The sequence below is a fragment of the Camelus ferus genome, chromosome X (genome assembly GCF_009834535.1).
Source record: "Camelus ferus isolate YT-003-E chromosome X, BCGSAC_Cfer_1.0, whole genome shotgun sequence".
In the NCBI taxonomy this organism is placed as follows: domain Eukaryota; kingdom Metazoa; phylum Chordata; class Mammalia; order Artiodactyla; family Camelidae; genus Camelus; species Camelus ferus.
In genome coordinates this window covers 43,784,656-43,797,028 of record NC_045732.1, presented here as the reverse complement: position 1 = coordinate 43,797,028, position 12,373 = coordinate 43,784,656, and the positions used below count along the sequence as shown (strand labels likewise).

General features: G+C 49.2%; 1 protein-coding gene across 1 annotated transcript; it reads right to left on the bottom strand.

Moving 5' to 3' along the window:
* Positions 1 to 5,965: 5,965 nt before the first annotated feature.
* On the bottom strand, positions 5,966 to 10,059 carry USP27X (ubiquitin specific peptidase 27 X-linked). The gene is made up of 2 exons (XM_032474669.1): positions 9,943 to 10,059; positions 5,966 to 9,214 (listed from the first exon to the last, which is right to left on the bottom strand). The coding sequence occupies exons 1-2, from the start codon at positions 10,057 to 10,059 to the stop codon at positions 6,863 to 6,865; spliced, it is 2,469 nt and encodes an 822-aa protein (XP_032330560.1). The 3' UTR covers positions 5,966 to 6,862.
* Between the last annotated feature and the right edge of the window lie 2,314 nt (positions 10,060 to 12,373).

Below are 12,373 nucleotides of genomic sequence, written 5' to 3'. Positions count from 1 at the left end.
AAAGTTTTTATCAGGCATATTTCATTACTTTAAAAGGAAAGTAGAATTAAATAACCAAGCAAGAAACTAGAAGACCATACTCTTAAATGTTTAAACATTCCTATTTGACTTAACAAGGTCTAAATGCAGGCTATATCCCTACCCTCCTCCCAAACAATACAAGAGTCTTAGAACGCTTTAAATATTAATAGTCTCCTGCTGTTTTACATGTTTCTGTGCTCCAGCTTCTTTTTAGACCGCCATGTGATTCAACATTATTGTTGTTTTATATACTTAATGCTTATTTAGATTTCCCCACATTTACCAATTTTTGTTCACCGTTCCTCATCTCCTATTTATCCCTCCTCTCTGATTTCAATTTCCTTTTTCCTATAGTATATCTTTCAGTAGTTATTTTAGTGAGTGTCTATTATTACTAAACTCTTAGATTTGCTTTTTCTGACAACGTCCTTATTCCACTCTCAGAAAGAGTAGTAGTTCATCTCATCAGTATGTCTTGTGGGTACTAATTCTTCTCCTGGTGGCAACGGGTGACTCACCTTCATGGCGTATCATTTATTTGCAAGTACAATCTCTGTGTTGTTTAATTCTGAGCACATCTTCAGCAGAGAGTGTCTTTTTCTGTGGGGTTCTGTGTGCCCTGTGTTGTAAAAACATTTTCACTTTTGCTGAGGTTCTAGGGGTTTGAATGGTTCTGCTCCAATTTTTGTTGTAATTTTTTTCAGCATGTGATTCCCGTAATATGCAGTAGGGTAAATTTAGACCCACATCCATGTATGACATAGGCCTGGGATTTTATTTCTTCTGGTGGCTCCAGAGAGACAATAAGGCTTACTTTCCAAAACGCTTTCTAATGAACAGAGAAGATACTAAAGGCTTTATCCAGAGGTTTTATTTCCAGCTTCTCTGCCTGTGGTGGACTTGAGGCTGTGTTACCAGTACTCGCATGCACACTAGATTCCCAGCGCTGAGCCCCTGGCCCCTAGGGCCTCATATCTGGAACCAATACCACAAGCAGTTATCACCGTGTCCATCCGTTTACAATTACTAGACTGTCTTTTTCTTTTTCTTCAGAGATTTGACTTTGTATTTTTTTTCTTTCTTTGAGGGGGAGGTAGTTAGGTTTATTTATTTTTAGGGGAAGTACTAGGGATCGAACACAGGACCTCATGCATGCTAATGCACTCTACCACTTGATGACTTTGCCCTTTTTTAAGCTCAGCTATAAATGAAAATTTTTGTTGTGATTTATCTAATGTTAATGTGTTTGTAGTTGAGGATGGGGAGTACTAGTCATGTCATCTTAGTGTGCTATATTGCCAGGAAAAAACCTCTCACTTTATACATAGTATTTTGTGCTATATTGATACTTAGGCGTTCCCCCTTATCACTTCCATCCTCATAAATATGCACTTCTTTAAGTTTCAAGGAAATTAAGTCCCCTTCAGGACCATCTAGATTAAGGGCACATCTGAGGCCAGGTCTCTGTAGCATGTTGGATCATTCTCCAGATATTCCACATAGGTAGTTTAAAAACCTCATTCCCCCAGGGTCTAAAGTTCCTTAGCAGAGTGATTATCAACTTTAAAATATTCTAGTAGCAGAACTCTTTCTTCAAATATTACTTGGAACCCTCAAATATAAAATCAATCAGAGGGTAGTTGCTCTGGTTGAAGTGGGGTTGGGAGTTCCTGATCCTCACCAATTTGCCCTCCCTCTTGCTCCCCAAGGTGCACCCCAGGGCATCTTCATAGACTCCTTGGGCTCCAAGTACCATGGGATGAAAACAAATTGAATAGATCAGTGATTCTCAAAGTGTGGTCTCAACTCTATATAAAATATATAAACAACAAGGACCTACTGTATAGCACAGGGAACTATATTCAATATCTTGTAATAACATATAATAGAAAAGAATCTGAAAACAAAAAAAAATATATATGTATGTGTATGTGTAACTGAATCACTTTGCTGTACACCTGAAACTAACACTGTAAATCAATTACACTTCAATAAAAAAATTTTTTAAATTACAGTATGAAACATAACAACATAAAAAAGTATGGTCCCAGAGCCAGAAGCATGAGCATCACCTGGGAATGTGTTAGAAATGCAAATTCTCAAGCCCCCATTCCAGATCTACTACAATCAGAAACTCTGGGGTTGAGACCCCACAATCTGTGTGTTAACGAGCCCTCCAGGTGACTCTGATGCACGTTTTAAGTTTGAGGACTTAACCACAATAGAGGACTTACTAGAATAGGGCTGGAATATTGCCCAAGGTTAAGATTTCTGGGTGCCTAAAGAAGCCCAGACTTATCTGTAGGCTGTTTTCCATCCATTTTCTTGTACAGGAAGGAGATTATAGACCCTCTCGGGGTCCAACTTTGCAATGGCCTGGGTCCCTCTGAACTGACTTAATAAGTGAGGAATCACTAGGAAGAGTAGGGAATCCTCACTTTTAGTTCATTTGACAGAAATAATGATGTTCCTCATATTTTCGCTTGACAACAGGACTTCAGATCTGAAGCTCATAAATGTTGAGCAAAAGAAGCCAGACACAGAAGTGTACATACTGAATAATTCCATGTAAAGAAGGCTTTTAAAAAGGCCACACTGATCTACAGTGAAAGAAGTCAGGATAGGGATTACTCTTTGGGGTTATTGACTGAAAGGAAGCAGGAAGGGGGCCTGACTTATGGGTAATGTTCTAGTGTTTTATCTGGATGCTGTTTCCTGAGATGTGTTCATTCTGTCGAAATTCGTGAAGTTGGACCCTGATGATATGTGCATTTCCTGTATATCTGATATGCTTCAAGACAAGAGTTGAAAAGTGGCAGTGGGTCACCTGCAGGGGAAGGTAGGTATGTAAATGACACACTGTTGTGGGTGCTGGGTTACATCCTCTCAGAGGACCAGGGCCTTTGCTTCTGGGTGTGAAATATACATTTGGTGCAGTTTCCTGGCACCAGGTGTTTTGCATTATGACAACTAATAGTATGGGGGCCACTCTGTGTTTCGATTGGAAAAGGCCTCTTGGTTGATGGCATCCCTGATCAGGACTGCCTGTGGATGGGGAAGAAGTGAGGCAGTGACCTAATGTGACCTGTAGGCCGGAGTAACTTTCAGCACCTGGTTATTCTGGGAAATGGGAAGTGGTAGGGTTCTGGGTTTCCAATCAGCTTAAGCCAAGAAACCATGGAAAGCATGTGTAATGGGTGAAAGGTAAGTACCCCATTGTTTGCTCCCTCATTCTGAGCTCTATGGGTGGATAAGGCCCCCACTTGTGAGCCCCCAACTTTTGCCTCTGCCCTTCTGGGCTCAGGTCATAAATAAATCTCCATAAATCTACATATGAACTGAGTTGCCCTGGCCTTACCAGCCTGTGGAAGTAGAGTCTCTGTTAAAAAAAAAAATTAGCTGAAATTTCACCAGCTCTTGCCCACATCTGCTCACCCAGGAATTCCAGCCCCCATGTAAAATAGCCCAATTATGTCTGCAAGTCCCCAGTAGGTCAGAAACCAATCTGTTTTGGGGCATCGCCCAGGTTCTTCCTCACTTATCCTGTGCCCCATTTTGGTGTACTGTGCCCGTGAATCTGCTTCAGGGCTGTTTACCCCATTCCTGCCACCTTACTGCTGCAGTGCCCACCATGGGCATGTTGATGAAGGTGCCAAAGCTGCTACCTCCTGATCCCCTCTAAAGGCCCCAACCATAGAAATGCCCTCCCATGTACCAGACATGCTGGAACATGCCTGAATTCCATTTGTGCTCCAGGTAACACATACCTGCTAAATACATGATGCCCTGGATTCCACCGTGATGTGATCTGAAAGCAAGCCCTGCTGCTGTTAACTCCATGGCTCAGTTTGGGGGTTGGTGAGTAGGGGCATAGGGCTGGGCTTGAATGGTGCCCCTGTTGCTGAGGGACAATGGTGTTTTCCCGACAGAGGAGGTGCGGGCTTCAATCAGGAAGTGCCAGGCGCAGCTGCTCCCTCTGGTGGTCTGTGCCTTCCACCAGTGGAGACAGTGAGGTCAGCTTCAGCCTTCTGGCGCCATTCACCTCTCCGAACTATGCCTGAGAGCAGGGTATTTAAAAGACAGTTTCTGTATCAGACAAACCTCAAAGGAGAAACCTTCTATTAAAAATGCTAATGCCGGGGGAGGGTATAGCTCAGTAGTAGAGCGTGTGCTTAGCATGCATGAGATCCTGGGTTCAATCTCCAATACCTCCATTAATTTTTTTAAATACTAATGCCATACAAGATGCAGACAGGTTGTGGAAATATTCCTGATTAAAGGAGGCTAAAGAGACATTACAGCTCAAAGCTCACCCAGGACCAGATCCTGTGATGAAGAGGGAAAATTTGATAAAGGACACTATTGGGCCGCCAGACAAAACTGGAGTACAAATGGTAGATTAGATAATAGCGTTGCATCAATGTTAAATTTACTGAAGCTGTTAACCCTGCTGTGATATAGGGACTATGCCTCTTTAGGAAGCGTACCGTGAAGTACTTAGGCATGAAGGGCCATGATGTAATTGACCCTTGCTTGGTGCGCGCACGCCCACACACACACACATGAGGGAGGGCATCCATGCAAACGATAAAGCAAAATAGCGTGAGCAGTTAGCAATAGGTAAATCTGAGAAAGAGTATATAGATGTTCTTTATACTATTTGTATTTTTGAAACTTTCCTGTAAGTTAGAGATTATTCCCAAAGAAAAACGTTTTCAAAATGTAAGACAGTGTCTGTGCAAACGGGCAGGATCTGGTGTCGCATGCCTGACTGAATGCTTCCCATGGCAGAGACGAGGAAGAAGGACACGGCTGTCTTCCCAGGCAGGGCTCCCACACATCGCAAAGGGGAGTCAGATACCTGCACGAAGGTGCCAAGTGGCATCCGAGGCCACTCATCTCTTCCTCTCCCACCTCCTACAAGATTTCAAAAACCACCCTTTTTCCATTTTCTCCTGAGGATTATGAGTCCTGAGTGGTGATGAAAATTTGGTTGTGAAAGGAAGGTGTATTGGTTCATTCATCCACCAAAACATGTTTTGAATACGTGCCAGGAACGGTGCTAGGGGTCCAGAACACAGCCCAGGGTTCGAGAGGAGACTCCACCTCCGCCCCAAAACTGCCTCTGAGCTAGTTGGGGATGTATCCACAACTGAATAAGTAAATATCTATTTCCAAAGGAGTTGACCATGAAGTAGACTTGCGGAGCCCTGGGGGAACCCAGCCTTTTACCAGAGCCAGTGGATCCAAGCCCCATGGGTCTGAAACATTCAGTCCCACCCTGCCCCCACCAGGATTTTCTAGATAATGGGTACCTTTCTAACTGATGCTGAGGAGAAAAAGAGGACCCACCAGCCCTTAACCCATCCTGGGCACATCCCATCTGTCTTGGCTTAGCCCTCTGCAGGCTGCTCTTTCCCATGTGAGGCCAATGTGCCACTCCATCACTATCCCCAGGCTGATGGACCAGTGAGCTTTGGAATAGTCTTTCTTGTGATCTATGCCTGCAGGTGAACGGAGCAGCTATGCTCATAATGCTTTTGGAGGGCAAAGACCACTGATACCCTTCACGTGGAAGCCAGGCAGCCTACGGGCCCCGAGTCCCACCCCTGGGGTGCTGAGTCATGATAACAACACGTCTTCCAAATGGACAGAATAATGACTCTGGGGGCCAGTTGTGGTTCCCCCCTCCCCCATCCCGGGTGTGGCACCGATGCCTTGTACACAGAGACAATAGTGGAGTCCACTGCCTTGGGGCCCCAAGTCGACACTACTGGAGAGGGAATTATAAGAGTGGGTGTGGGTGTGTGTGTCTGTGTGATTGCATGTGACACGCATGTCCTTTCTGTCCATGGGTCTCGGGTAGGACTGACCCTCACCTCTGATGCATTCTGGTCCTGGTCCAAAGAAGTTTCAGATGCAACAAACGTTTACTGAGCCCCTACAAAGTTCCAAGCCTTTTACTTTATACTTTGACACATTTTATATCATTTAATCTTTAACAATAACCCTTTAAGGTAGGAATTATCTGCATTGTACAGATGAGAAAACAATCGCAAAGAGGTTCGTTGATTTGCTCAAGTATATCATACAGCTTTTTTTTGTTTTGTTTTGTTTTAAACACTCACACACTATACTCTTAATTGAGGCCTGTCTGTGTTGGTTGCTTATCTTACAGTGTTTCTTGTCTTCTCTACCTTTGGAGCATCTGCTCCCCTTATACAAGCCCCCTTCTTTCTTGTTTCATGAGCCCACGTGGGCTCTTCTTTGTTTAATACTGCATTTAATAGCACAAAAAATCACGAATACAAAGAAACTGGCAAAGGTGTTTGTCAATGAGATATCCCTGCCTCCTCCACTTTTCCACTTTCATACCCATACATGTAATGGGCTGCACTTGTAGAAACTGTTCTTTCCCCCCACAAACATATAACTGTTATGTGATTGGTCAGTTGAAGCTGAAACACCCATGGAGAGAGATGTTTTATGGTTACAAGGGCACACACCCCCCCCACACCACCCCCCTCCCACCCCACACTTTCCCCACACAATCTTTTGGAGGAATATAGGAATATGTACCAGTGTCAAGATTTCCCTGCTCCTGCCTTCCCCGCCCAGAGCATTCCTGCCATTTAATTTTCCTTTAAGTGACGGCTTAGACTAGAGCCTCTTCTCCCGCCCCTTCTATTTCTCTTGCAATCAGGACCTTTTTAGACACTGGGAACTGTTCATTTCTTACTCTGTCAGGCCCACGGGCCATGCAAGTAGGTCCTTTAGATCTCGATGCCAGTTGTGGTAAGGGTGCTGTCATCTTCCACTACAGGTAGGTCTGTGTGTCGCTTCAGTAGGCTTGCGTATTCATTTCTTTCACTTTTTCTGACTCGTGTTCCAGGACCTGTTTGTGATAGAACAGTAAATACCCTTCACTGTCCAGGACGTCCTTAATACTGGCCTTGGTGATGACAGCATCATCACACTTGAACCACTGGTCCTTGTGGTGCCGGATGAAGCTGGTGTAATGGCCACTCTCCAAAGTTCCCTGGTGATTAACCACAGCAAACAAGGAATACTTATTCTCGTCGTTTCCACTATTGGTTGGCAGCTGCAACTGTCCATTCATCCTGCTCTCCTTACTCGAGGCCATGAACGGTGTCATATCCAGCTCCAGAGGAAAGGATATGTATGTAGTGATCTTACGCCTCTGTTTGGCTGAGTGTTCGAACCGTTTGAAATGAAAACAGGCAACGACCGGTAATTTATTCATCGTGAGCTGTTTGGTCGATTCCTGGTAGCTTTGGCAACTACCACACTTGATTTTGGCACTGCTTCCTAAGTGCTCTGGCCTTGTAAACCTTCGCAAGCAGTCCGTGAGGGTAGTGATTCCTGGGATGTGGCTTTCCCCATTCACGCTGCTCTCCCTCCCGGGGCTCATTGGCCAGAAGGAGGTGCAAGAGCCAGGCAAGTCCAAGCTGATGTCCCAACAAGGGTCTATAGTGGTGGAGACCCCATGGCAGGCTTGACAGGTGACATCCGACTGCAGGCCACCTGTGAAGATTTGGTCTATGATGCAGTTACAGTGGTTGGGATTGTTAGCCGCCTTCCCGGCGTCATCCCCTTTGCAGTGCCGGTGCAGGACATCTAACGCTGCGATGAGGAACTCGTGGGCATCCTGCTGCCGGTACCCTGCTAAATGCCGGGCGTGGATCCACACCAGGTGCAGTAACTTATACGGCACGTGAGGAGACGGGTTTCCAGAATACAACTCCCGAAAGAGCGACGACATCTCACACACCAGACACAACTCGGGACTTGGCATTTCACATCTGTGCCTGTCGGAGAGGAAGAAATCTCTCAGGATGGGAGTGTGGGTCAGGGCCTGGACGATGCAGTTCATAAAGCACGTGTTGCCAAGATTGATCAGTCCTCTTAAACCGATGGTGAAGCTGGAGGTAATTCTTCTTCTCCTCGGGTTGTGTCCCAGCAGTTCTAACTCAGGTTTGGTGGTCTCCCAGGTTGGGTATTTCTCCCCGAGGCCGGGCACTGAACACTGCTGGTGAGACACCTCGGTCGAGGTGGAAGCTTGTAATTTCAAAGCCTCCCCTTGCTCTTCTTTGGCGATTTGCTCAATGTCTTTGTCATATACATAGTCCTTACACATAAAGCAGTAAATACCTCCGTAATAAAGGTCTACGGCTAAGTTGTGTTGTTTCGTCTCGGCGTGATCGTGAATGTGTTTCTCTGTGAAGCAGCCAAAGAAGACACAGGAAAGGCAAGAGTGGAGTCTGTTCAAATGGGTGCCGCACACATGGCAGATGCACGACTTTGCCTTGCTTTTCCTGGTCTCTGGGGTTCCACACCACACGAAGCACTGGTAGATCACCCGCAGTTCCTGCCTCCAGTTCTCTCCCACCTTGAAGCTGTTCACGTGGGAACAGCCTGGTGGACCCACCGCGAAATCCACATCCAGGCATCCGCCCCCAGGGCCGCGCCGGGGCCGGGGCCGGGGCGGGGGCCGTGGCCTAGGCTGCGGCGGGGTACGGAGCCGGGTCTGCGGCCGCGGCCGGGGTCGGCGGCGGGGGGCACGGCTGCGCCGCGGAGAGGGATCGGGGGGCCGCGGGGGGTCGGAGGGAAGGGTGGGGAGAGGAACCTCGTCGCTGCCGCCGCCGCCGCTCCTCGCCGGGTTCTCATCCTCCGGCTCCTGCTTCGGCTCCCCCTTCGGCTCCTGCTCCGCCTCCCGTGCCGGCTCGGGTTCGGGTTCGGGCTCCAGCTTGAGCTCAACCCGGCGGCCGGGACCCTCCGCCGTCTCCACGTTCCCGGCGGCGTCCACCTTCCCTGCCGTCTCCACCTCCCCGGTAGCGTCCACCTTCCCCGCCGCCTCCACCTTCCCGGCTGCCTCTACCTTCCCCTCCACCTTCGCCTCCGCCTCCACCTTCCTCTCCGCCTTCTCCGCCGTCTCCGCCGTCTCCGCCTCCTCTGCCTCCTCCGCCTCCACTGGCGACGGCTCCTCCCCCTGCTCGCCGGGCTCGGGCGGCCACTGGGCGTGGCGGCGCGGGGGCCACGCAGACCTGGGGTGTCCCCCGCCCGGCCTGAGGGAGCGCGGCAGCGCTGGCCGCTGGACCCAAAAGGGACTTTCACTGAAGGAGGCGGCGGCGGAAGCAGGCGACGCCCCCGGGAATCCTCCCGCCGTAGCCCCCTAGCGGAGGCCGCTCTGCCGCCAGGCCCGGTTTCCTTTAATTCAGTATTTCCCAAACTTGCTGGTTCACGAGAATCACGTGGGGAGCATGCAAAAATTACAGATTCCTCGGCGCCACCCGCAGCCCCACTGAATCAGAATCTCGAAGGGACGTGCTCCGGAACCTGTATCTTTAACTAGGGCCCGAGAGGATTCCTATGATCAGGCAAGTTTGGGAAACACAGCTCTAATTCATTGAGGCTGGCGGGAAGGGGGGCGGGGACCGCGCAGTCTCTTTAAGGCGCTTCCAGTTCTCGGCTCCAATCGCTGCTCTGACCCCCTTCATCGTCTCCTCCCCTCTCCCCGTCCTTCCCTTCGTCCATGCAGCGTCCCCCACCACTGCGGGGGCCAGGGACGGAGGGGTGGCCAAGTCCAGAAACGTCCCTGGGGCTGAGAGATGTCCCCCCGGGGGCCGGGTCCTGAGGGGCGCCGGCAGAAGCTGTGATAGGCCATCACCTCGGAGGCTGAGCCTGCCCCCAGCCCTGTCCCGGGCTCCCCGCCCACCCCAGGTCCTGCCCCGCCCCTTAGGGGTGAAGCCCCAGCTCCTCTCGGGGGGGGGGGGGGGGAGGCCTGCACCCCAGATCCAGGGGGGCAGAGCTCCCAAGGCCACTGGGCCCGAAGACACATGTCCCATGCCCATCTTATCGGTGTTCTGCAGAGTCTGTGCCTGCTCCTCGTCCCCTCCTCACCTCCTCCTCGGGCTCCCAAGGCCACGGGTGGTTGAGGGTTTGGCAGCCGGCCTTCTGGCCCAGGGGACGCTGAGCCGCCCCGGGGGCGGCGGGAGGGACAAGGCACAACGAGGCCATGCCTACTGCCGGCACCTCCCCTAGGGCGAGAGAGGGGCCTGAACCACGGGACGCTGTCCCAAGGCCCTCAAGCCCTAGCAGAGTCCCGGGCCAGGCAGCAGGTGGGAGGGGCCGGGGAAGCAGAAGCAGCTCCCATCCGTGCAGCTGCCAGTGGGGAGAGTGGGCGGCCAGGGGTCTGAGGGGCGCTCCTGCGCTGAGAGCCGCTGGCAGTGGGCAGCAGCACCAAGGCGCCCACGAAGACTGAGCCCAGAACACGGGGCTTGGGGCTTGGGGCTTGGGCGGCTGGGGGATGTCGGGAAGCGGCCGTAGGTGCTGGTCCCAGGCAGTGCAGCCCAGGGCAGGCATCACGATGGGGCTCAGAAGCAGCAGAGAGCCAGTGCTCAAGGATCAGGGAGAGCGTGTTCCACGAGGAGTCTGGTCCCTGAGTCCCGGTGATGGCTGGCCTTGGCCCAGTACACAGGGCCCTGCCTGTGGGAGTGTGCTGCCTGATTATATTGTGATGGAGTTCTCCTTGGTTAGCACAGGACATCACCCCTCCGCCTGGCCACTTCTTCTGGGGAAGGGGGGGGTGCCTAGGCCTCCTGGGGTGAGCAGCAGGAGTTGGTTGTCGAGAATTGGGAGCTCTTAAGGAGGCTAACATGCTAGTTCCCATACACCTGAGGTCCCCAGAGCTGCCCTGGTGCCTACTGTTCCTTCCTTGAAGCACCCCAGCATCTTTCCAATAAATGCCTGCCCTTTGTGACCTGTAACCAGAGGAACTGCAACTAGGGCACCGGCTGAAGGAGTCCTGCTCCTGCGAGGGGTGGGGAGGCAGGGGGAGCACAGGAGGTACTCTCATTACGCCTCCAAGGAGTAACAGACATCAAAGAGACCTAAGGATCTCAGTATACCTGGGACTATCTACCACTGAAGACTAACCATGGCAAACTGACTGCCTTACTGATCAACTTCCTGCCAAAGCCCCCACATCCAGCATGTAATGGAAGTGAAGGGGAGGGGTCTGCCATCATTCACTCCACAAATGTCTGTTCAGCCACCAACCTAGAGCCAGGCGTTATACCAGGAGCTGTGGACCCAGCTCTGAACCAAACAGACTCACCCCAGAACCAGAATCAGGGCTGGCTTCCACAAAAGGCAGACTGAGGAAGTGTCTAGGTCACTAGCAGAGAAGATACACCAAAAACAAAAGAATCCCAAAAAAATCAGAAGCAATATGACATTTGATTTTTTAAAAGCAGTCCTTATGGGAAAAGTCTGAATTTTATTGTACTTTCTTACATTCCTTTCCTGATTGCATGTTGCTTTTGCTCTGAATCACCTGCTGAGGGTTGGGGTTGGCGGTGGGGTTGTCAGCATAATCATTTTGATGCTTCGTGCTTGTATGGGTCTGGATTCAGTCCTGGGCGAATGGCACTGCCTCTGTCTCACAAAGACCTGACTGAGGGTTAGCTGAGGGAGCTGACCTAAGGAGAGACCCCCTCCTCATTGCAGCCGCGGGGCAGGGGGTTGAATACAACTCTGACCACAAGATGGCAAAATTGTCAGTGACGCTCCCTCCGATATTTGTTTTGTATGTTTATGTAAAACTATTGGTTTATATCAAAATGCTCTCTAAAAATATTTTCTTTGACGTTGTGCTCCTTCACACGTCTTGAGGTTCATATCTAAAATTTTGCATCCAAAATGTCAGGCTGCAAAGAAAGTGATTTCTGACAAATATTAACAGTCACGAACAAAACGTCACGGTTTTACGTGAAAGCAGTGAAACCTAAATATGTTAGTGATTTGAGAGCAGCCACCGTCATCTGTTTTAAAAATTCATAACCGAGCTCTTCTTTGATAGTGGGAAGTTGTACATTTTCCCTTTTCTGCTTGAGTTCTCAATTCCATTTTATTCTTCTAACAGAATTTTATCCCAATAATATACATTTTTGCACTTGAAATGATTTTATTGATTATCGGATTGTATTTCCCTGCAGCAAAAAAGGTACATATTTTGCTATTAAAATGCTTTTAAAACATTCCTGTGATCTTAAAGCTCTAAGTGTTGTTTAAGATTTTTACTCTTGCTTGAGTTATCATGACAATTAGTATTGGAATACAAGGGATCAAAAAATTGTGAACATATTATAAATTTTGATGGGTAATTATTAAACACAAAAACAAAAATGTACTAGAGATAGATAAGTCTTTTTTACAAAAGGTTAGAGGGTGTATCCATAGATAAATATTGCTTGTTTTTAGAATGAGACAGGATTCAGCATCAATTCTCTTCCTACTTTTTTGAGGAAACATTAGCACACAGAAACCTCAT